The sequence below is a fragment of the Bactrocera tryoni genome, chromosome 1 (assembly GCF_016617805.1).
Source record: "Bactrocera tryoni isolate S06 chromosome 1, CSIRO_BtryS06_freeze2, whole genome shotgun sequence".
Classification (NCBI taxonomy): Eukaryota; Metazoa; Arthropoda; class Insecta; order Diptera; family Tephritidae; genus Bactrocera; species Bactrocera tryoni.
The window spans coordinates 253,967-277,485 of NC_052499.1; the positions used below are offsets into that span (position 1 = coordinate 253,967).

General features: G+C 37.3%; 5 protein-coding genes across 5 annotated transcripts; 3 read left to right on the top strand and 2 right to left on the bottom strand.

Moving 5' to 3' along the window:
* Nucleotides 1-593: 593 nt before the first annotated feature.
* Nucleotides 594-2,397, top strand: LOC120782831 (protein TsetseEP). Its single transcript, XM_040115352.1, has 9 exons — nt 594-669; nt 774-999; nt 1,064-1,374; nt 1,433-1,531; nt 1,592-1,663; nt 1,729-1,833; nt 1,891-1,929; nt 1,999-2,052; nt 2,112-2,397. Exons 2-9 carry the CDS (start codon nt 816-818, stop codon nt 2,391-2,393), a joined length of 1,146 nt encoding a protein of 381 aa, XP_039971286.1. The 5' UTR covers nt 594-669; nt 774-815; the 3' UTR covers nt 2,394-2,397.
* Nucleotides 2,398-3,036: 639 nt separating this feature from the next.
* On the bottom strand, nt 3,037-3,984 carry LOC120782350 (chymotrypsin-2). Its single transcript, XM_040114582.1, has 3 exons — nt 3,921-3,984; nt 3,251-3,861; nt 3,037-3,198 (listed from the first exon to the last, which is right to left on the bottom strand). Exons 1-3 carry the CDS (start codon nt 3,982-3,984, stop codon nt 3,037-3,039), a joined length of 837 nt encoding a protein of 278 aa, XP_039970516.1.
* A 2,083-nt stretch (nt 3,985-6,067) lies between these two features.
* LOC120766756 (chymotrypsin-1) lies at nt 6,068-7,087 on the bottom strand. The gene is made up of 3 exons (XM_040092430.1): nt 6,994-7,087; nt 6,299-6,900; nt 6,068-6,223 (listed from the first exon to the last, which is right to left on the bottom strand). Exons 1-3 carry the CDS (start codon nt 7,085-7,087, stop codon nt 6,068-6,070), a joined length of 852 nt encoding a protein of 283 aa, XP_039948364.1.
* A 5,533-nt stretch (nt 7,088-12,620) lies between these two features.
* LOC120766539 (plasma kallikrein-like) lies at nt 12,621-13,880 on the top strand. The gene is made up of 3 exons (XM_040092117.1): nt 12,621-12,724; nt 12,806-13,353; nt 13,407-13,880. The coding sequence occupies exons 1-3, from the start codon at nt 12,640-12,642 to the stop codon at nt 13,584-13,586; spliced, it is 813 nt and encodes a 270-aa protein (XP_039948051.1). The 5' UTR covers nt 12,621-12,639; the 3' UTR covers nt 13,587-13,880.
* Nucleotides 13,881-14,671: 791 nt separating this feature from the next.
* Nucleotides 14,672-16,346, top strand: LOC120782418 (chymotrypsin-2-like). Its single transcript, XM_040114669.1, has 2 exons — nt 14,672-15,399; nt 15,938-16,346. The coding sequence occupies exons 1-2, from the start codon at nt 14,695-14,697 to the stop codon at nt 16,100-16,102; spliced, it is 870 nt and encodes a 289-aa protein (XP_039970603.1). The 5' UTR covers nt 14,672-14,694; the 3' UTR covers nt 16,103-16,346.
* Nucleotides 16,347-23,519: the final 7,173 nt, after the last annotated feature.

Consider the following 23,519-nt stretch of genomic DNA (forward strand, 5'->3'; position numbering starts at 1 on the left):
TTTTATTCATGATTTGAAAGAGCAATATAATAGATTGAAATATATTAATAACTAATTCATAAACAAAATTCAATTTTTGGAACAAAATAATATTTAGATTTATTAAACAGTTTAATACGGAAACGATTTAAATATAATATTTAGAGTAGGCATTTACTAAAAACGTTCATATGTGTTATTAAATATTTTGGCACCGATATTTTAATTATTAACAATCTGGCAACAGTCCGAATTGTTCATCAACGTGCCAACATTGCTCTAACATACATAAGTATATATTTCGTTATACTCCATCCGGTCTTCCGGCCTTCTGTCCTCTTGTTTGATTTTGTGTTGTTTACATTTTCTAACACGAAAGATATCATAAAGAAATTAAACGGGAACATTTCTTATAGAATACGGTTCATACATCACTGAAAACTATGCCTTATAGCAGAATTTTGATTTCGCTTACTAAATTTTTTTAATTACTCGGAAATAACGATGGAGATATCATTTACATTTTAATTACAAGCGCGACTATGAAAAATGTACCATTTGCTTCGTCTGCCCCTTTTGTCTATCATGAAAATAATTTTCAAATTCTGGGTATACAATTATTAGAAGTTCTTGACAAATGAAAAACAACAAATCTGTCCAAAATGATTAAATTGATTAAATAAAAAATTGGTATGAAAGGGAGAATTGGTTTTTGGTCAAATATTTAAAAAATATGATGTTTTCCACTTAAAATTGATAAGTCGATAAGTGCATTTTTTGTTTTATTTTTGCAGAATTTTCATAGGTAGAAAGGAAGTAATCAGCAAAAATACGTTATGAATTATCTTATTCAACGGGGAAAGGTTCGCAATCAAATGATAAATGTACCTCAGGGACTCCCGGAACTCTTGTCAGATATCACACGGGAAGTATTGCGTTGTCAGCCAACAACGGAATGCCTATGTCAATTTATTATCGACTACTTGCATTCAGTAATTGTAACAAGAGAAAAAGCCAGAGGTACTAAAAATCTATTGTTTGTATCAGATATTTGTCATATAAAAAAATGTTAATATGATTGCAGTGGCCAAAGGCATTATTGATCGCGCATTAGCTGTGGTGGATGAAATCATCGCGGACATGTGTGTTTGCGATATCAGTAAGGAAAAGGCCCAAGAAATGACAATGCATATGGAAGAATGCTTCCGACGCTTCCTGAGCAGAATGCGTTGTGAACAGCGAAAAGATATTGAAGTTGTGCGTTTCGAGGAGAAAGATATGCTCGATGCAATGATAGAGCGCTGCAAGTTCACTGAGCAGGAACTAAAAATCTCCAAACCAATGATCGAAGCTGCATATCGCCGCTTTGTGGATGCATACATGAAAGCACATGAGGTAACTAAAGACCAAAAATATCCACTATTGACATAATTGACATATTTTATTTGTCAAGGACTTTGAAGGTACCGAAGAACTATACCAATATTTCAAAGAACGTGAGCATAAACGACAGGAAGAAGAGAAGGCAAAATTGGCCGCAACGAAAATTCAGGTTTCAATGTGCAGTGATGGAATGTTTCTTTTGACAGCTAACACTTTTTGTATATTTCAGGCAAATTTCAGGGGGTATAGAGTACGAAGAAATTTAGGCAAGCCACTGCCCAAAGAAGTTTCTCAAGAAGAGGTGGGAATAATACCTGATCGGAAATCTAATTTGAATATGATCTTTCTATCTTTATCCACTATTAGTTTGAAGATGAAGATCTAGAGTTAAAAACTCAAGCTGCAATTACTATTCAAAAAGCTTTTCGCCGTCACTTGTCTTCTTTGGAGTCTAATAAATCAATCGAAAAGGTGATCAATGAAGTCCGAAAATGAAATTAAAAGTAAACGTTAAAGTTCTCTTTACAGGGCGGTGAGATTTGTGAGCCCGGTTCTGAAGTTAAAGTTGTATGTAACCTTTCATTTATCCTTGTATATGCATATATAGTATATACTAATTAATCTACAATATTTCAGACTACTACCGATATACCGGGCGAAGATATTACAGAACCTCTGGAGCATATAATAGTAAGCAACGTTATCTTTAGAGCTGATACTTTAGTTTTACGTAATAATAATATTGGTAGGGTGAGGATGTGCCTTTAGAAGCAACTCAACCATCTCAGCCACCTGCTGAAGTCATCTCGGAAGTTGTACAAGAACCTGAACCAGAAGCCGAACAAGCAGCTGAGCCTATTCGTGAAACCGAGCCTGAACCAGAACCGGAACCTATATTGGAGGTAGAACCAGAACCAATTTTACAGGAGGCCGAACATTCTGAAGCTCCTCCGGACAACGGCCCAGCAGTTGAGGAGGAGCCCGCAGTTGAAGCGGCTGCAAATGAAGTTGATGTTCCTGCAGAAGGCTGAAAATTTGGACCTTTTAATTGTTTGTTTAATAACAAATTTGATTTTATAATAAATTTTGTGACAAAATAGTATATTGTGAGCCTCGAAATTCGTTATAAAAAGAGATCATTGGATATAGTATTTTTGCTAACCCAACTGCCATTTTTAGCCATGTGGAAAACATACACAGACAAACATCAATATGTTTTGAAGAAATTTACTGCTTTCCTTCGTCTCTATTTATGGCATGCCGGTAGCAAAGTATATTCATATGCGATGTAATAAAAATCCGGTCGACTTATTTTATGAACCGTATTATTAAATTGTCCGCAAGCACATTACAACCCTCCAGTTTTGTCTGAGAACGAACTAAAGCTGTTGGGTGGAGAAGGTAGAACGAGTAGTTTTTGAATCGCATGTCCTTGAAAATGGTATGGTCATGACTTTTTTGCTGGAAAGTGGAAAAAATGTCATACTTTCAATGGATTCATAATTTAAGTTTATTACAAGGATAACTACATTGGGGCGTAGTAATTCATACAGAGAATTTCTGGTTAAAGATAGAAATATGTTAGTATGGTGAAAGTATCGACATATGAAGTAAAAGCACAAATTCTTTTTTAAAGTATGCACATATGTATTTATGTCTAATACCAAAGCACAGTTAAAGCATACGCGCTTGTATCCAGTCATCAAATATGGATACTCTAGTGTACACATCCGGAATGACAGTGAAGACTCCGCAAACAAACAGCCCATAAGATACAATACCTACTTGATGCAATCCGGCGCTTGTTTTCATCACCAATGGTCCACCAGAGTCGCCCTATAAAAGAACTTATACATTTGGTTTAAAAAGTACAATTAGACCCACTCACTGAACAAGCACCCGTAAGTATGGCGCCCCGTGCGCAAATTTCCGTTTCTGTGAGATCCTCCATTCCACTATATAAGCATTCCTGGTTAGTAATGGTGCGGTAGTTCACTGTTTGCAATATGGTTGGATAATTTATGTTCTCTAACTCCGGCGGCAGAAAAGGTAAGGAAATGGGCAGCCGCAGACCCCAACCAGTCAATGTGACAGGTACTCCCCCATCCACAAGATCAGAACCACGCACTTCAATAGCTGACATTCGAATTCCATCCAAATTCAGTGGTCCCTCAAGTGTCAGAATCGCTATATCACTGGTGACGAGCTCCTCGTAGTTATCGTGAATATCATAGGATGAAACTTGTACTCGTACACCTTCTGAGTCATTAAGATCGCGCACCCCAGCCAGCACCGTCATCCGCTTCACATCGAAATCTTTACAACAATGGGCGGCTGTGAGAATGCGATTAGGTGATATTATTGAACCACCGCAAAAGTGTTGGTACTTATTTTTTTTCGTAAAATACTGGAGCGATACCTGATAGGGAACATATTCGCCAGGCGGCACATCATGACCACCAACAATTCGCGTTGAATCCGTGGTGGTGGACGTCACAGCTAAAATCAAAGAAACGGAAAGTCAAGAGGCTGTCAACACGGTCGATACACGAGCATACCATGAACGAAACAAAGCAAGGTGTTTAGAAAATTTGAGACACTAAATCCTTTAAACAATTCCATTTCTTATTAAGAGCAGACTGTTATGCCATTAAAATTTCGTATTTTAATAAATTTGTCTTAGAGTGACACCGATCTATTTATAGTTGCACGATATTCCACATATTCACATATTCATAGTAAACACGCAATGCAATTAGCCACGAATAATCAGCCCTCGCAGTAGTCGCCGCGACCTCCAACAAACACCACTGCCATTAGCATAACTATCTGTTGGGTCATGGAATTAGTGCTGCACTTGAAATGCATGACGCTTGATGACTTCGACAAGCAAATGTATGTATGTGCATGCAAATGTATATTAGACGAGCAAAAAAACTTCGTTTAAAATATAAGTTAATAGATAATTAAACAAATTTGCAAAAGTGCGTCTGTGCGTCTGTGTTTATTTGATTATTATTTATATTATTATTTGTCCATGCAGAGACATATTTGAATAGATAGATTCACTCCGGAGGGAAATTAGTAGCCATCCCACGATTTCAAAAATACCCTCACAGATATGCATCTAACCATATCCAACATTGTGCGATAAATTAAAGAGTTTGAGAGGTTTTATGCTCTTGCAACCAACAGAGTATAATAGTTATGTTCTCCAAAATATCCAATTAAGATATCTTGATGAAACTAGGTATGCAGGCTCCTTAGTACAAAAAAATATTACAAGTTCGTAAATGAGCCACGCCCCCAAAAAGCCATAAACCGAAAACCTATAAAGTGTCATAACTAAGCATTAAATTGAGATAAGAACTCTAATTTGGCACAGGGAATGGCAGTAGTGGCACCTGTGGACAAAAACTTTTGAAAAAGTGGGCATGGCCCCGTTTTCTGTTGTTGCATATATTTCTCGGTAACTGGTCCTTCAACTTCATTGTCAGACCGTTCGAAATTTTCATCATCTTCTGTATTTCGATCGTCATTCCAATTTTCGATGTCTTCACTGCTGACGTCTACACCAGCAGTGTTTCATCGTAATCAAATCAAGCAATGGAGTTTCATCTTCGGTGCCGTATTGATCATCGTCTCACTGTTATTATATTTTCCACGCTTTTAAAAGCACAACTCTTGGCAATTCATTCCATGCTAATTTAAGCAGCAAGATGGCATCACGATTTGAATGTCCTTTCAAATTATTCTCAACCGGAGCGTTTTCTTGCGATACAATGTTCCATAACAGTTTAGCCCTGTAACCCATAAGACTGCTCAAGTTAGGGTGCTCATCCCATTCCATTCTTATGGGATATAGATACATGAACAGCAAATTTATCAGCTTAATAAACGAATGATGATACCAGCGGAAGAATAGCTCTGAATTCATCCAAAACTTTTGCGAGTTAGCATATTCCAATGGGTTTTCAAACTCCTTGAAGCAATGGGGGTTTGCGGATTTAGCTATTTTTCGGCCAGGTGCCGAAGAACGGGATATTCCGATTTATGTAAAGTTTTCATAGTTGAAAATTCATGTGTGTTTGCCACTGCCTCCAAAATTGCATGACGTTTTTTGTTTAGTTTTTAGATGGTCGCCTTAGATACATTATTATCCAACGCCAATTGATCTCCATGAATACCTTCATCGATTTTTCTAAAAATCTAAGATTTTTGATGAAAATCTAATTTGACTTGCTATTTTTTCTGCTTTGTTGACATTTTTTAGAACACTTACTATAAACAACTCACAAGCTCAAACGGTCATGACAAACTCCGTATGTACCTCGCGACTCCTACAATTATCTTTTACATAGAAATTTAATTGTTTTTGTTGTCAAACAAATAGATAAGCTCAAAAGAGTTTACAAAAAGTAAAATTTTTAGAGCGGTACGCGGACCCTCAAAATCCGTCAACTTAGCCGAAGGTTTAACTTTCTCGCAAGTTAACTTTTGAGCGATTTTACTGTACTACATACATACTTGAATAATGATTTTCGTTTTCCTAACAATTTACTGTGAAGTTAAAAAAGAGATAATTTTAAGTCTTATAATTGCGGTTTTCATTAATTAAGTTCTTATTTCAAAGTCATAATGTTGCTCTTTAAATTCCGCATCACGTATGTACATAGATGTATGTATGTATATGGGTGATTTTGTCTTAAGATAAGCGTGCTTTGACCCAGCCGTCGAACATGGATACGCGGGTGTAAACATCGGGACTATTGGACGCACATAATGCAGTGCCATAGGAAACGACTCCAACCTGTTTCAAGCTTCCACCATTATCCATTACAAGGGGACCTCCGGAATCACCCTGAAAATTTGATTTATTTTCATTTAGCAATTAAGAATTACCAATTCTAAAATACAATGTTTAATTTTTTCATACATTGCAAGCTCCTTTGCCGAAGCGCTCCAAGGCGCAGATCTCCGTATCCGTCAACTGTGTCATAACTTTTTTGCATTGCTCGTTGGTGATTGTTTTATAGGACATCCGTTGCAGCAATGTCGGGTATATGGCCAATGGACCTTGGCCCACATGCCACATAGCACCCCATCCAGAGAGAGTTACAGCCTGACCACCATCGACTTTGTCACTTCCACTCACATCCACCTGTTTTACTTTGGCGCTATCCAACTCAAATGGTGGTTCGATTTTTAAGATGGCTATATCACTAGTAACCAACTCCTCATAGTTCTCATGGATTTCGTAGGACAACACCTGTGATCGAATTCCAGAGCTATCATTAAGATCACGTATTCCTGCCACAACTGAGATTCGCTTTGCATCCTGACCATTGACACAATGAGCTGCCGTTAGAATGCGATTGGCAGCAATTATGGACCCGCCACAGAAGTGTCTATCTTTGCCACTTCGTGTCCTATATTGCATGGATACCTGATAAGGAATGTACTCGCCTTCAGGTACTGCGGCACCACCAACTACTCGCTCTTGTGAATCAAAATCATGTGATTCGAAGTAGCCATCCACTTTACGGTTAACGATTGAAAAAAATTTTATATGTACATTCATATATAAGTATATATTGTGCTGTATTCACAAACCCATTCAAAAGTACTTACAATCTAGAATGGTTCCCTTCGAGCGTCTTAGACTAGTGAAACCAGTTCCCAGAAAGCAGGATATAAATAAAATGGTTATTAAGTCTGCTCTCATTTCTATGTGGTCTTTGGAATGCTATTTCCGATGTAGTGCCACTTGCCAAATTCATATAACGTTTATATACTGAAATTTCCAAGGCTCCCATGAAATAACCTCAGTTAATTTTTAATCGCTAACAGTAGGCGGTAACGAATTTACATATGGTATGTTTTAGTTAGTGTATTTGAAATAGGAAAAAAAAGTATTTTTGAGCTCATTTGTTTAAAGGTTTGGTATATTTCAGGTATTTCGTCGTTATAAATAAGTTCCACTTTACTCTTATTTGGGTGACAAATGATGTGCCATCATGTTTATATAATAATATTACTCCGCAGTCTTCAGTTATTTTCATTTTTAAGAGAAGAACTATGTATATATGTACGTATGTTCTTACAACATCATATGATGGACTCAGTTCTATTTTTAAAATAGTTTAATCATATCTTCATACTTTTGACAATTATTGGAAAAGGATTTCATAAAACTTTAAACATTTTAAGCCATATATGTATGTTTACTGTGCGATTTATAGTTTATACTGCCTTCTAAAATAAATATGATATATTGTAAAGCAACAAACATTTGCTTCTTACTAACGCTTAACAGCTATTTTGTTAGAGAGTACAAATAATTCGCGAAAATGAAGCTTACTTATTTCTAAGTTATACAGATAATCTGCATTGAGAGCATGACACAGTGTTATTGGGATTATTTCCTATAACCAAGTTTGACCAATAGTGCTTTAGGGTTAAAAAGTTCTGACTGAGCTTGTAGTGAGTGAAGCATTTTCAATCATCTCAAGGGCATTTGGTATATCCAAGTAATAATAAATAGGTCATACTATTTGAATTATAATAGTTTTATTTAATTCGAGCTTTGAAGATCGCAGGTGACATAATTTGCACTATACATATCTACATATGTATGTACATATGTATATACGAATGCATAGGAAAGTAAAAGATGAGAAAGGTTAAAGAAATCTACATATAGCATTATAAAGAAATACTAACATTTAAGATGACACTCCGCGGCGGCAACAACAAAAGGGATGGCCTTTGCGATTGGATGTGGAGATTCGCGTTGAAAAGCGGCAACAGTTACAACAATACTGAACATGTTGGAGCAGAGTTATAGTTAAGTGTTGTGGCCTTTAAACTGCAACGGACCACATGTTGTGTGCGGTATCAAGCTGGGTGCTGGCCAACAGCGCGATTCAATAACACACAGTAAGAACTTCTTCCACATTGTACATAACGTAGTCTATTCGGTTTTGCACCCGCACATAAATACTGGCATATCATCATACATACGATTTTATCACATAACAATTCACAACTCCGCCTTTCAAAACTTTTTCCACTTAAGTGAATTGACAAAATCGCGCACACTTTCGCGTATTTGGTGAACAATTATTTACAAAATAATTATAAACAATTTATTAGTGTGTACTCTTCACGTAGTGACGCAAAATATTGCATTACGTCTCAAAACGATTTATTTACTAAATTTATGGTACAATATTTATTTAAAAATAAATGCAACAACTATCTTTTTATGATGAAGCCAAAAACTTTAAACTGTATTTGACAAACACTATAAGTTACAAATTGTAATAAATTTTGATAAATTTGATAACTGTAATTAAAAAACTAGTAAGGGGTTCTAAATCGTGTGTTACCCAAAGGGAAACTGGCTGCTTAGGCCTTTGTCCCACGTTGGAAATATTTTATGCTTTTATGCTGTAAGAATTCAACATTCATTATTCGACGAAATCGTGTGTGAGTTACAGCCGCGTTTGGCATCTTATTACCTCATACTATAGGTCATAGACTCAGTTTCATTATTACATTTTGCTTCATGTCCTAATTTATTGTTTATATTGGGTATCTAAGGAAGAAGTCAACCAGAGGAATGGTAATTATTATCTAGGGGATATGAGATTTAGATTGAAGTCTAGAGCGATTTCACTCCGCATTATAATGCTTTAAATTATATAATCTTCATTTCAATAAAATATCACACATTTTGACCAATATAAACGGTTCAAACTGGAGTGTAAAGTCGGAAATTTAATATCGGGTATATTGGAAGGTTTTGACTGATTGCATTAACTTTTGTCAATACTCAAGAACATTTTAAGAAGGTACTTAATATTATTATAATACATGTATGTATATATGTTATCATTATAAAACCATGGGATAATATTGACCCGATTTTATTCAATTTTGGCGTCATGTCTTAGCATCATCTGTTAAGTTCATTAACATAACTCACATATGTATTATATGGTATAAAATCAACTGGAATACCTAAATTGTAATAATAAGTATTAATATATGTTAATATTCTGCTATAGTCAGAATTTATTTGGTCTTATGTGAATTTAAAACGAAATTATTATATATGTAAGGCATGATCACTACACGTTGTGAGAACATCAATATGTATGTATGTATATTCAGTGGGAGTTTAATTCTGCAAATTGATCAATTTCGGGTGGCATTTCAATTGCACAAATTCTGAAGAATAACACCTACTACTCCTATCCTCCTATCAAGAAAATTTTCGATGGCCCATCAACTCACGTCCAATGTTTTCTTGCAAATGCATTCACACAGATCGCTGCAATGTCGGTGGCAACAGTTTTCGGACATGAATTCGGTCTGTTGTCTGCTGTCCAATTCCGCCGCATGGCAGTTTTTATCTGTGAAAAATTTAAATATTGTAATTTCAGACTTGAAGTACGAAGAGTTTGCTGACAAGCCAAGCTAAGCCAAGAGTGTGGAATCATTAGATCACCATCCAAGCTAGTTCGCATCCATTTGCGCAAATGACTGATTCATTCATTCTTGTTTTGCCTCCAAAGGATACCGCTTGGAGACAACAGATAGGTGCATCATACTTTACTCAGTGATCAATTGAGAGGAGGAGGAGGAACTGGCAGAATGTTATTGAACAGCAAATATCCTCTTCTTCTTCTCAATTCATTGGTTTTCGCGATGGCCCTTTAGTGAAATCTTGCGTGGGCTTGATGAGTGCCCCTGCAGCATACAACATTAGGTACACTGTGTTAATGAATCATTCTCATTGTGTTTCTTCTACAGAATTGCGATTGCTACTCAAATTGAATACTCCAATTATTGCTACTGTGTTATAGTGAGCTCTCGGATTGCTTGAGTTGAGTTTGCGTGTATTTAATCGAATTAATTATGCACACCTTTGTTGGTTTTTAAGCTTTACTGCCGGCTGCGCTTTTTGGCTAACCACCTCCTCTTAAGTTTTTCTGCCTATACAGAGAATGGGTCTTGATCTCTGCACTGTTGTGTTAATTGTTAGTATGGCCTGCCCACCCGTCCAGTTGATTATACCCTTATTGACGGCGGGTTGGATGTTGCATGCCACTATCGGCGTATGCCACGCTATCATGTCACTGGCGCAGGCGCAAACAGAGATAAGGAAAGGCTCAATGGCTTTATTTAGAATGAATTTGTATTGTAAAAGTTTTGGTGTTGTTTGTTTGCTTATTCATTCACAACTCGCCACGGGTCAGTGTCATGATTCTTAATGCTTTCCCACTTAATTGGACCACACGTATTCGCATGTATTAATAGCAGTGACTTAATGAGATTCAACTAATTTGCATATGCCTCAAAAACTGTTGCTGATGATATACAAACGAAATGCTACGGAAGGGCTAGTCTTATGAGTGTATACTATATATAGTACATAAACATCAAGGACAATTAAACTAACTTTCTGTGAAGACATTACACAAATCTGTTCACATGATCGCAAATAAGCTAAATTGACTCATGTCGGAAATATTTCACACCTACTACCTACGCAATACCCCTCATTACTCTGCACAAATTACATGTAGAGCCGATGAAAAGGGCATATGGCTGTACTGAAAGCAATTAATAGCAGAATGAAAATTAAAGTTTCTTGCGATGATCACTAAGCGTTACATAAACATATTTACAATTATTGGTTTCACACCGAAGTTAAATGCTTTGTCAGAATTGGAGAGAATATTAGAAAAATAATTCCTGTGGTCTTCAAATTCATTGGTTTTTAAATTTAATATTCGTGATTTATTCTAAGTTCTCTCAGTCCGCATGCTTACTGTGAATCATCTTATATTATTGACTTTTGACTACAGTTACGTCTTCCACACTTTTGGAAATGGATACATAACCTATGGAGAGAAACAATTTTGCTGATCGGAAAAAGTTGAGGTTAAGGAAATTTACATATATGGAAGACGTCCTCGTAAAATTCTAAGCATATGTACATATATTGTAGATTGTATAGTTTGCGCTTTCAAACTATTACTAGTGACTAAAATACTAAATACTTATTATTATACCGCCACGACATCTGAAACATAGAAAATCACTCGAGTAACCCTATGTCTATGGTTATACTCGTATGTACTATATTATATAACGCCAATTTCTAATCGCAGGCACCACTCGTGAATCCATAAAACACGCAATGGCCATCACGTAGCACGGACTACTCGTCCACATAAAGCGGCCAGAATGCCTATTAGATATCTTAATGAAACTAGACAAGTTTGGTGCCAGAATTTAATTAATCGGTAAATTAATTAGATGCTAAGTATAATTGCAGTCACTATTTCGGCAATAAAATGTCAGATCTTGTCAAAGATTCTTCACGGTAGTCATTTTACATGAATCTTACTCATGATTACAAAAATTAACATATAATATCAAATTCCGACCAATGGATGCATATGTATGTGTGGAGATATTGTTCGCGTCTTTGTTAAATGTCCACTGTGTATTTTATACTTTAACTGTAAAGCCTTGAGGCGTTTAATCATAAGTTGACATATCCGTTAATCCCAGAAATGTAACTGGGCCGCATATATCTACATACTAAATTCATGCTTATAAAAAATATTATTAACCGCAACTACAAAGAAGGCACACACGCAGGGGCATGTGCATTCTACAGAGTAGATTCTTCTTGTTCGTTCCCGCTTGCCGCTTTTGTGTTTATATTCTTCGAACTGCATAACTTTGTGTATGCACACACGTACCCCGCAGATGTGGCCTGAACTTGTTGGTACGCTTTCAGCAACTCATTTGTTTGCCCACGTCTTTATGTTGTCAACAAACAGCTAATCCTTTGCACAATGCTTGAGGTTGCCCGTCGCTTTGTGGTGTTACGGTGTTTGCTTGCTAATACAAAGTGGTAAAAGCTAATGAAAGCCAGGAGAGACTTTGTTAAAACTTAAAATCAGCCTTTTAAAGGATATAATTTAATCTCAGTATAGGTTATGCGATATATTAAAAAGGCAATAACCCCCTTTACCAAATAACCAGTTATTTACACGTTTTTTGATGTTTTTCTGTTTCTGGCAACAATTGCCTGGCGGTACCATGTAAGCTGATCCACATTGAAGTTAAATGTGGTTGTATAACTCTGTAAAATTGCGATTATCAGAAATGTTTTGCTTTGAATCGTTTCAGCTGGGCTTATTGACAATCAGTATGGTTTTAAAGGCCTTAAAATAAGGTACACTAACGGGAATGCAGCCTTTAGTAATATTCGCCATGGGCATCCTGCCGATGTTCCTAGTAGCACTAATCAGTGAAAATCGAAAATTCATTGAAGGTACATCTTATGAACCATAAGCGTAGATATACAATATATTTATATAATGTAGAAACACGTGATAATTTTTGCAAATAATAGCGGTCAACCAGCTGAGGGAAGCCAACGGGACTATGAACGGATTTCTACCTTTTGCAGTACCTTTTCAAGTTTCCATACAAGTTAAACTCGGGAGGAGGTACCAGCATCTATGTGGCGGCAGCATCATTCACGAGCAAGTCGTCTTGACAGCGGCGCACTGCTTCTATCAAAAACATCCAACGAAACATCTAAGGGTGATTGCCGGTGTACAAAATCTTTCAGAGGACACGGCGCAACGTTACGACGTTGCGCAAGTTATCCGGCACAAGGCCTTTGCACCTCTACAAGGTTATGATATCGCTCTGGTTAGTCTAACTTTGCCGTTGCCCATAGATGGTGTTCATTTTGATACGGTGGATTATCGATCCGGAAGTAATGTCGAAGACAGCCTAGAAACATATCTTATTGGTTGGGGTCGAACAAAGGGAATGCTGGAGATTGTTGCATTCACGACAGTTCAATCAAATGATTGTCGTTTGTTGGGCTTTACTTATGTAACCAGCACTGATTTGTGCGCTTACAGCGCCACGGGACGTGGAGCTTGCGATGTATGTACGAATTCGATATATTGAGCCTTGTACTTAGTTATTTCATAATTTAGGGCGATTCTGGTGGTGCATTACTTACCGCAAATCTTACCAAACAGATTGGACTGCTGTCGTATGGCAAGTCTTTTTGTAAGAGGAATCATATATATGTCTATACAAGTATGTTTCGATTGATTGACTGGATAGACGAACAAATTGAAAGTTTGGTAGGCACGCAGAATTTTCGAGCATGATGTACTGATAATAAATGTAACTGCAACGCTAGTAACGTATTCGCATGTCGCAAAATTTATTGGCAACAGCAGCATTTTCAACTGGGTATTTATATAATTGTAAGAGAAGATTGTCATGTTGCAATTTGTTTTGTGACAGCAGAAGCGCCTACCTGTTGTCATCAATTAAGTAACAAGCACACGCGACCTATAAATAACGTGAAAACAAAATCTATGGATTAACAAGAATCTCCACACTCAAGCTGTGTGCACTTACAGCTTTTATCTTTTTAAGGGTAAACAGTGGAAAATAAACAGCCAAAAGACAAAACGAAGTTTTTGATTTCAGTCGGCTTTAACGAGCCATTCGAAAATCGCGTTGTCCTACAGGTTTGTGTGGCGAAAATGGCTGTAGCTGTTTACAGTCTGCTTTATTAATTATCAAATGCACTTCCCCAAACCCAATGGGCCCATAAAATATCAATACATATGTACTCTTCACTCTCTTATTTGTCTTAAACACATTCTTGAGTTCTAATTTTTCAAAAAAAGTTAAGAAGATCTTCCAAAATAATCATTTTTATTGGTTCGGCAGTAGTTACGAACTACATATCTCATACCACAGCGGATTTAAAGCACCTCCATGAGCGATTCCGCGCACTGTATGACATCGAACTTAGCTAAGCCATAAATTATGTCCTACTGCGGCGCATGCTTGTGCTCGACTGTATTACGGTTCATGGTAACTTGGTAACTTGTGTTCTTGTAAACAAATGAGATATTGAAATGAATGAGAAAATGCAGGCTCTGTTTTCTGGACACATACAACATTTCGCCAATTTTCACCGAACAGGCACCTGATAAACTAAATGGAGAATGAATGCTTGCCGCTACTGAAGACAAGAGGCAAATAAAGCCGCACTGTTTAACTCGATAAAATAGTAAATTAAATAAATTAAACATAATTGTGTCACATACCATGGCTTTTATTTATAAAAGATTCTGGGACGACATAATCGTTAAGAAAATAATAATGATATTTCAATTTTCCTAAAGTTTATAAATAGCTACTATTATGTCCCAACTTTCTTATTCGTGTTCGGATATTGGATACTTACTCACTTCCAGCATGTTTAAGTTAACGGCGTTCAGTACACTAATCTTCATTGCTGCTCTAGGCAATGCTTCCTTCATAGAAAAATCAAATTTTACCAAGCTAACTTCAAAGGAAATTGATATCTGGGACTTGGGAAACCATACCGATGAGCTTGCCACTGACTCTGTAAATCGTATAAATGGCGGACGGCCGGTAGAACAAATTGTTCCGTACCAGGTATCGTTGCAGGTGCTCCGACGTGGACGTTATCACCACTTTTGTAGTGGTTCCATTATCAGCCCTCAGCACGTTCTTACCGCTGCTCATTGCTTAACGAAGATGAACCCAAATGAGATCAGTGTTGTTGTCGGTACATTGACATGGCGCTATGGTGGCGATCGCCATGGGGTTGTAGCTATGCGCTCCCACCCAGGTTTCTCATCGAGTTCATTAATTATTAATGACATTGCGGTGTTAAAGGTAACTCCGTCATTCAATTTGGCCAGAACATCAATAAGCACAATTTCGCTGGGTAATCGAGCACGTGTGGGTGATAAAGTGGCAGTGCGTTTGACGGGCTGGGGCTCCCTGACGCCTACGGGATCGACCGGTTTACCAGAACGATTGCAAGTGTTAGATTATCACACCATATCGAACCAGGAATGTGCCCAACGTGGATTTCGCATAACAGCCAATGAGCTGTGTGCCCTCGGCGAAAGAGGTCGAGGTGCTTGTGTGGTAAGTAATGAGGTTTCATTTATCTAACAATTAATTGAAAAAATATTATGTTAAAAGTGTAGTTGTGATATATTGTATATTTGTTATTTTGTCGACATGTTCCAAAAAAGTAAGGCTACGTACGAAAACAAGTTATCAAGTTTGTTCGAAGAAATAATATTAAAGAAAAGTAAACAACATTTTTAAGTATTTTGGAAAATATAAAATATATTTTAAATATATATGTGCATATATCGTTCGTCCGTCGACAGGCAGTGAAAAACTTCTGATCTATTATAAGAGGCTCTTCCGGTCCTTACGCTATTCACTTCTACTTTCCAAAAAATATTTTACTCAGAATTATGTAACTGCCGTAAATGAGTTTAACATGTGATAGGTAAGCCTACTTCCCATATGAGAACCTAAAAACAAATAAAATATGTAAGGTAATATATACCGATCCATAACAACATTATTTTAGTTTTATAAATACTTTTCTTTAAATTAATATATTATAGTTCTTTTAGTTGCGCCCGTTCTTATATCCTCATATTTTCAGGGTGACTCCGGAGGTCCACTTACAATAACAAACGGCACACCACAGCTGGTCGGGATTGTTTCCTATGGCACCGCGACATGCGCCCTGGGTCGGCCTGATGTTTACACAAGAGTCTCAAGCTTTCTGCCATACATTAATAGAGTAATAAGCAGTGAAATACCGTGAAGTTGTAAAACATGCTATTGTGAAAATTAAAGCTTGAAATTAGTATTCAAACACTAGATAGTTACAAATTTAACTAATGGAACTTTAAGAGGAAGAAACACGCGAAACTAAACGAACAAATACATAAATAAATAAACTATGATGCAATAGCGGCAATGACAGTGACGATAAGAACAAACAGACAAACATTCAAAAAATTCATTCATGACGAACGGAGCGAAAGATGCTCCATCTTTGCTTTAGACTTAGTACAGAACAACTATCTCCTTTGACGCCGGCTCCGAATGGATATTGCTTGCCATGCCTCATTACCACTTATTATGGCGCTGAAGACGGTGCGACGTGCCAGATGCGAACGGCCACTTGGCCAAAAGCCAGCCAGAAATGCCGTTGGTAAATCAATAAATATTACTTGAATAACCATAAGTGTCCGAAGTGTACTCAACGGCTAATTAAAAAATCTTATTCGATATTCGCCACGGACACCTCTTCACAAATTCCACACTCCATCGTTTGATTTTTTGCTCTTTTTACATACATTCACAATCATCAAACTTGAAAATTCCATGTGTTCATAAGGAAGGGCCTGTGCTGAACGATTGGCAAAACAGTTGGGCTAATTTATTGCTTCAGCTAACGGCGACATTTAGCGCGAGTCACTTGCTCGCTGACATCAACAAAAAGGAATAAGAACTGATGGCTCAACCAAACCTAATGCAAATGAAAACAATTTGACTCTGATTTGTCGCAGTTTCTATTTATGTACATGCGCCCCACCGACCTCGAGTCCAAAAGCTTAAGACTATGCCTAATTGCACAAATGATGTACTGTAAGTGTCACACAAACTCTCACATACAAACAGAAATTCAGTGGCTGTTGGCATTTAGGCTATAGAAAGAAATCTTACCTTTGTTGGAAGCGACTGAAATAGTATTTAAGTAAAATTTAATTTTTCGCACAGCAAACGTGAGATGCACTTGTAAGCAGACTCACATTCAGATTGATTTGAGTATGAAATGTACGCTTTGCTGAGCTGACCTAGCTGAGCACAACGACATTTATATAGTATACCCATATATATGTATATAAGTATGTACAAACATACAAAGTTTTGTTGGAACTTATTAGCTGTGCTGCTGATGTGAATCATAAAAAATCATGGGGCTTTGCTTAACCAGCAGTCATATTGTTTATTCGTTAGTAGACAAGCGTACTTAGTTACTTGGACGTAACTGCTCAAAGTTCCTCTCTCGGCGTTGACTGGAATTGCAGTCAACGCGGTTTACTCATTGCTGCGCGCACATAAATTCATTTAAATCAATCAATTCAATTTGTTTGTCAATAAAATTTAAATGAGTATTTCATTTAAGCAAATTAAAATCGACCCAGTTGAATGCCGAGTTGAGTTTTTGCGCTTGAAGTTCTGGAGCTTAAAGAGCGTCGTCCGATATATCGAAGACTGCAAGCATGCTTGCGTATGCTACCAAATCTAAAAAACGAATCTGACACATCAAGAGTCAACTACAGAGTTTCACCTAAATGTTTTCTTATAAGTAATTTCTCTGCAGAACTTTAACCAATATGGTTTTTCAGCAATAAAAGTGCAAAGTGTGGGTACAATCTGATTAAGAAATCAGCATGTAGTAAATAGCTAAACTTGAATGTTGGGAATTTTACTTTTTACACTTATGCAAGATTGTAATACTTTTTGTAAACCCATGTTGCACAAGTCGTATCAATCACCCGTACAAAAACTTTTTCAGAATTGGTCAGCTGATAAATAGACAGAAAGCCGGATAACAGCCAAGTACAAACACGCCACGAAAATTATCGGTGTGTAGAGGAATCAAAAACATAGAGAATTGTTTATTTGTTGATAACTTTAAGTGCGTTTCAAGTTGGAATTTTGTCAACGAAAATAATAAATAATAAAATAAGAAGTGGTGGCACGAATACACATACATGCGTGAATGCATATAGTTTTAAAGAATAGCCACGTACGTACTTCTTGATAATTGATTTGGCCGGAGGAGTGGTATAGACACAGAGCTTGGCTGGCATAGTACGCGATAGCAGTTCGAGGAACATTGTTGGGCCGCTGAAATAGCTGCATGTTTCACTGCCATCGGTTTTAGTGTTTTTAAATTGTGTCCATCACAGTTACCACCGCAATCCATGTTGTTGTCCGTGAAACATTGCGTGCAACTGTATACTGCCAGCGATAAGCAGATAAGCAACATTAGCGAGCAATTTTCAATTAACACGAAAACCTGTGAATCGATAGATACACGTAGCCTCAAGACACTACAGCGGCCGCACTGTTTTGGCTTGGCCAGCAGCGTCAGTCCGCCACAACAGGTCTCCGATTGGCCTTTGCTGGTGTCAGGCAGCCACCACCGAGGTGGCGCTTCGAGCGCCTCTCTAAACAAATTGTGCATCTAATGCTTTCGACGCGCCGCAACGCATCACTGCCAATATGTCCACAGCAGAGTTGTGCATTAGGCCCTCTATCCTATAGAAGTGGCAGGCAATAAGTGCCTATCGGCAGCTGAAACAGAGCGTTTAGAATGCACTCAAAGCTAATATTAATAATAAACACACACACGGCGACACATGCAAGAGCAGAGAAAAAATATCGACAACTTCGAGCTGGCAACGTTCGACCATTTATCATTTTAACGTTTTTGCGCGTAGTGGCCGTAAAATTCGGCGCGATCGCCACGAACATCGAAGCTTCAAATAAAATGCTTTTATGCAATACGCAATTCTCTTTGTAATTTTTATACTCTCATAACATTTTGTTCAGAGTATAATGATATTGTTCATTTAAAGGGAGTTTGTAACAAATGAAACCAAATAAGATAGATATAGAGCTATATATACATATATAAAAGTCAAAATGAACTTGAGTAAAACTTGCGATATTTTTGGTTCTGAGGAGACTAGGAGACTTTTTATAAGACATAAGTTACTCTTAACCAGCTGTCAATTAAGCCAAATCTATTGGGGGTCTTAATACTAAATTATATCAACATCGGTAAAATTATTGCCATTTTATATCGTATTGTTGAAAGTCGCCAAATCGACCTCTCATGTAACGATTACACTGGATGTTGCCTGTTAGTGATGTTTGGTTTTTGTTTGGTTGCGCCCGAACTTAATGCTTCCTTCCTTGTTTTATATGAGTTTGCTGTTACTGCCTTTGGGGTGAATACATGTTGGCAAAACATTGCTGGTAACGGCGACAGTCAGTTGGCAGCGTTCCGATAGTCTATGGCAACCGATTTCCTTAACTTGCGTTGTACTTTTCTATATAATGTCATTGTCGTCATCAAAGCTTGGGTTTGTGTGCGCAATGACGTTGGTAACCTTTCGCATAGTCTGACACCTTTAAGCCGTTGCCACCACACAATTGCCACTTTACGGTGGGCCGATGATTTGTGGCCACCCATGCCTTTGTAAGTACTCTAAACAAGTGATATATGGAGACACGTGGTGCTGTAAGGACTATTCGCGTAAAGCCGCGTTATCTTATGTTTTCGGTGGAAAGTGATTCGGTCTAACAGAAATTTTGAAGCATATTTAATACTCGCTTTGATAAAAGTAGGTAAAATAAAATATACATATAAGCTGCATACATATATGTATATATGCCTAAGCTGGAACTGGCAAAGTATGAAAGCAGTAAATGGTCGTGCGGACTCGCGTGCAAGTCTCCATAGGGAATCACAGCTGATGAAATAAAATACACTGGTCATAGCACTGTCAACACTCGGCTGCTTTGGTCCAATTCCAAGTTTTTTCGACGGATTCAGTCATAAGATAAAGATAATTTCTCCGTTTTTCGAAGCTAGCTTTACATGCCGAAATATTTGCTTTCTAATTTCGAAAGTGAGCTAATTGAAACTAAGTACTATAAATATGGGCGCCATCATGTTTTCCTCTTACTTCATTGATGTATGAAATTTTTCGGCTTTTTTGACAGATTCTGTAAGGCGTCAAAGTCGAATCTTCGAAATAAATAAATAAAAATTGTAAGTCTCAAATCGACCTTGTCTTTATCAATACATATTTATTAATATGGTATAGTTTCCATTATTATTAATTTAGATGCGGCAATTGGTGTCCGTAAATGTTTTATAGATAAGAGGCAAAAGTAATAAAGAATAAATAACCAGAAACATATCGCAATTGCATTATAGCGGAGCTGACAGCGTGTGTGTGTGTATGGTACGTTTATAAATGCAATCAAGAGAGCAAGCTGCAAGCAGCGCAAAAATTCAAGAAAAATTCGACTGCAAGCAACTACCAGTATTAAAATGCATATGTGTATGTACACATACAAAATTATTACACTCGGCCAATATTTTCAATGACGCGTGAGTTCAAAATGTCAAAGCATATGGTACATTGCCCATGCGTCTACATATGTATAAGAAGGCTTAGCTCAGCCCCAAGTGCTGTGTCGGCGCACACGTGTGTATGTGCTGGCACAAGACGCGAAAGAACAAATGTCAATAGCAAAATGTGCGCCTGCGCTTTGATGGCGGCCAATGCAATTTTGGGGCAACTGCTAGAGGACGTGGATGCTACTGTCTTTCTTAATACCAGTGTTCTTTCGCGGAGGTGCGGTATGGTCCTACGCATCGCCGACCTGGCGCAGTTTAGTACTGATACTACTGCAAAACGCGTAGATTTTATTTTATGATTTGTTGTCTTAGCTAAAGCTACAGCTCATCGGCAAGTCAGAAAATCACGCATTTGCCTCACGTTCCTCAACTATGATCTCCGGCAAAGATAATACCACTTTCCCAAATATCTTTGGCGTTCGCTTCTTTTTCGCATTGGTAACTGCTTACCAGCGGGCTGGTGACTTGCAGCTAGCAGTTGTTTCTCGTTTCGTGCCTTTACGAGCAGTGTTTTTCATTTTCGAGGCCAATTTGGTAAATTTGTGGAGATATGCAATATGTTTGTATGATGTTGAAAACGGTTTGGCTGCAGCTGCGAAAATTGCCACAATTGGAAATGCAATTCTACGGAGTTTTCCACGGTTCATCCTTTGAGTTTTGTGTAGCTGAACTAATTTTTTAGCCAATTTGAACACCTGTAAGCAATGATTGCTGATTGAAGCACATATTGAAATTTATGATATGCAAATTATACATTTTCACCCAATTTCAAAAATGATCATTCAATGGTTAAAACGGCCGTTGTTTATATTTATTAGTTACTGGCGAACAATGTACTTAAGATGGAAAAAATATTAAATATTTTGCCCTATTGTGGAATGATTTTTTCTATCAATATTCGGCAAAACTTAAGAAAATGTTTATAACTAAACTCTTTGTTCTAATTTTATCCATTTTTATCTTTATATGTTTGCTAAAAAATAGAAAAAGTGTTGCGAAAGTGACTTGATTGTTGAAGTGTACTACAATGTCAAGTTAAGAACGCATCGTTTTGCCATGTTGTTCAACATGTAGCGACCGATACTGTATGACAAAGGTAGTCAAATTTTATCGATACCTTGTAGTGTCATGTTTTCGAAGACAATTATTCCGTGTGATTACTTATTTTCGCATTCAAAAATCTTTCGCATATGGTGACATGCTGCTTAAACCAACAAAAACAAACATTATGTACACCAATTAAAATTCTATTAAAAATCTAAACATTTCAATTATTTACATTCGTCTTGTTACTTTCAATTTGCATATTTGCCAAGATACACCCACACAAATACGCATATGAACCACAGTTAATTTTGAAAGTTCGTATCCTTCGCGTCCTCACGACGTACGCAGCTGTGTCTGCACATTAAGGCGTTCTCGCTGTTAATTCTTAAACGCTCTTTGAATTTAAGTTCGCTCACTTCTCCACATATGTATACACATTCAGGCATTCATAAGTACATATGTACACACGCGAATTTATTTATTTTCTAATCGCTACCATCTGTAACACTGCAAATATGCCGTGTACACAGGAAACTTGTATAATTCTGGGCGGCAAACGTCGCATCGATCGACTAAAAGCGCATTCATTCCAACACATGTAATGAATTTAAATTGTATGCGGTCGTCAAACCGCCCCCATCGCTTGTGAAGAGTGGCTTATGGCAATATCATATTTGACTTTCATTATGCTGTTAAGCGTATGTCAACTCAAAGCGTGTATTGCAGAAACAATAAAACGACTTAATGGTTAATAATTTCGCTCCGCGCTGCTGGCTTTCTTGCGGAATCGTGTCGTCACAGTTGTATCAGAGGAATCCTTTACTCGCTGACTCCTTCTTTTGTCCTTAAGGTATCATTTTTCGTAAATTAAACACGCCCGTTATACATACTAATAATCATTTAACTGTACATACATATGCATAGGTGTTTTCTCCCAATCTTTGAGCACACATATCCTTACATATTTATACATGCGTAAATATGTTGCATATATGTATGTCCGCCCTTCTTTCCAACACTGTAGGGCGCTCCATACCGTCTTTAACTGCGATAAACTTCCTTTATCGCTCTTGTGCTGTGACGTATGCGCTCATATGCATGTACTTACAAAGGTGGTTGGGGGTGTGAGCAGCGTGTCGAATAAACAATAAAACTGGCACACTATTACATATCCTTGCTGTCATATTTCCATTAAAGCCATGCCATTTAACTCCTAACAAGGATATTTGCATAGGAATAGGCATGTTCGCTTGCCAGTGTTCTACTGCGAGTTGGATACTTTTAGTACTTATGTATATTCTTAACTTCCGGCTTTTATCCTTTTGTCGTGCTCCACAGCGTACGCATTTATGGTGTCGTACACTTCACACCTCTCAACACATACATACATATGTAGCCTTCGGGGTAATTGTTGCTATATCTATGACGCCAAGTGTCTGCGCTTTTGAGCTTGTATTAAACCAGCAACTCGCATTGAAACAAGCGTTAATAAAAGAACATAGCGGTTGTTCAGTGACATCTTTTAATGACACCTCCGGACGGATGGCGGAGTTATTTCTGATATTGAGTACTTCTTCTAAGTACACCTACAATATTTAGGAATATCCTCTTCAAACGCCTCTTTGGTACCTTAACCTCTACATCTACCGAGACAAATAATCAATGTTAAGTCTTGCTCCTTTTTAGGTCTTCCACAAGAAATTAGACGAAAGTGAGGCGTGCTAAAAGTCTTTCAAATGAGTTCACTTTCTTCAATATCCTAATATTTACTTAAGCAAATAAAAGATTAAAACAACGGCCTGACAGCCAGTCATGACTCAATTAATCGTCTCTTGTTCGAAGTACTTGTGTACGTCTTTATCTTTCGCTTTGGTTAATGCTCGTTATCAGTTGTGAAATTATAAAAGATGAAAAATGCAGAAATAAATTTGCCATACATGTGTACTCATTGCATCCCATT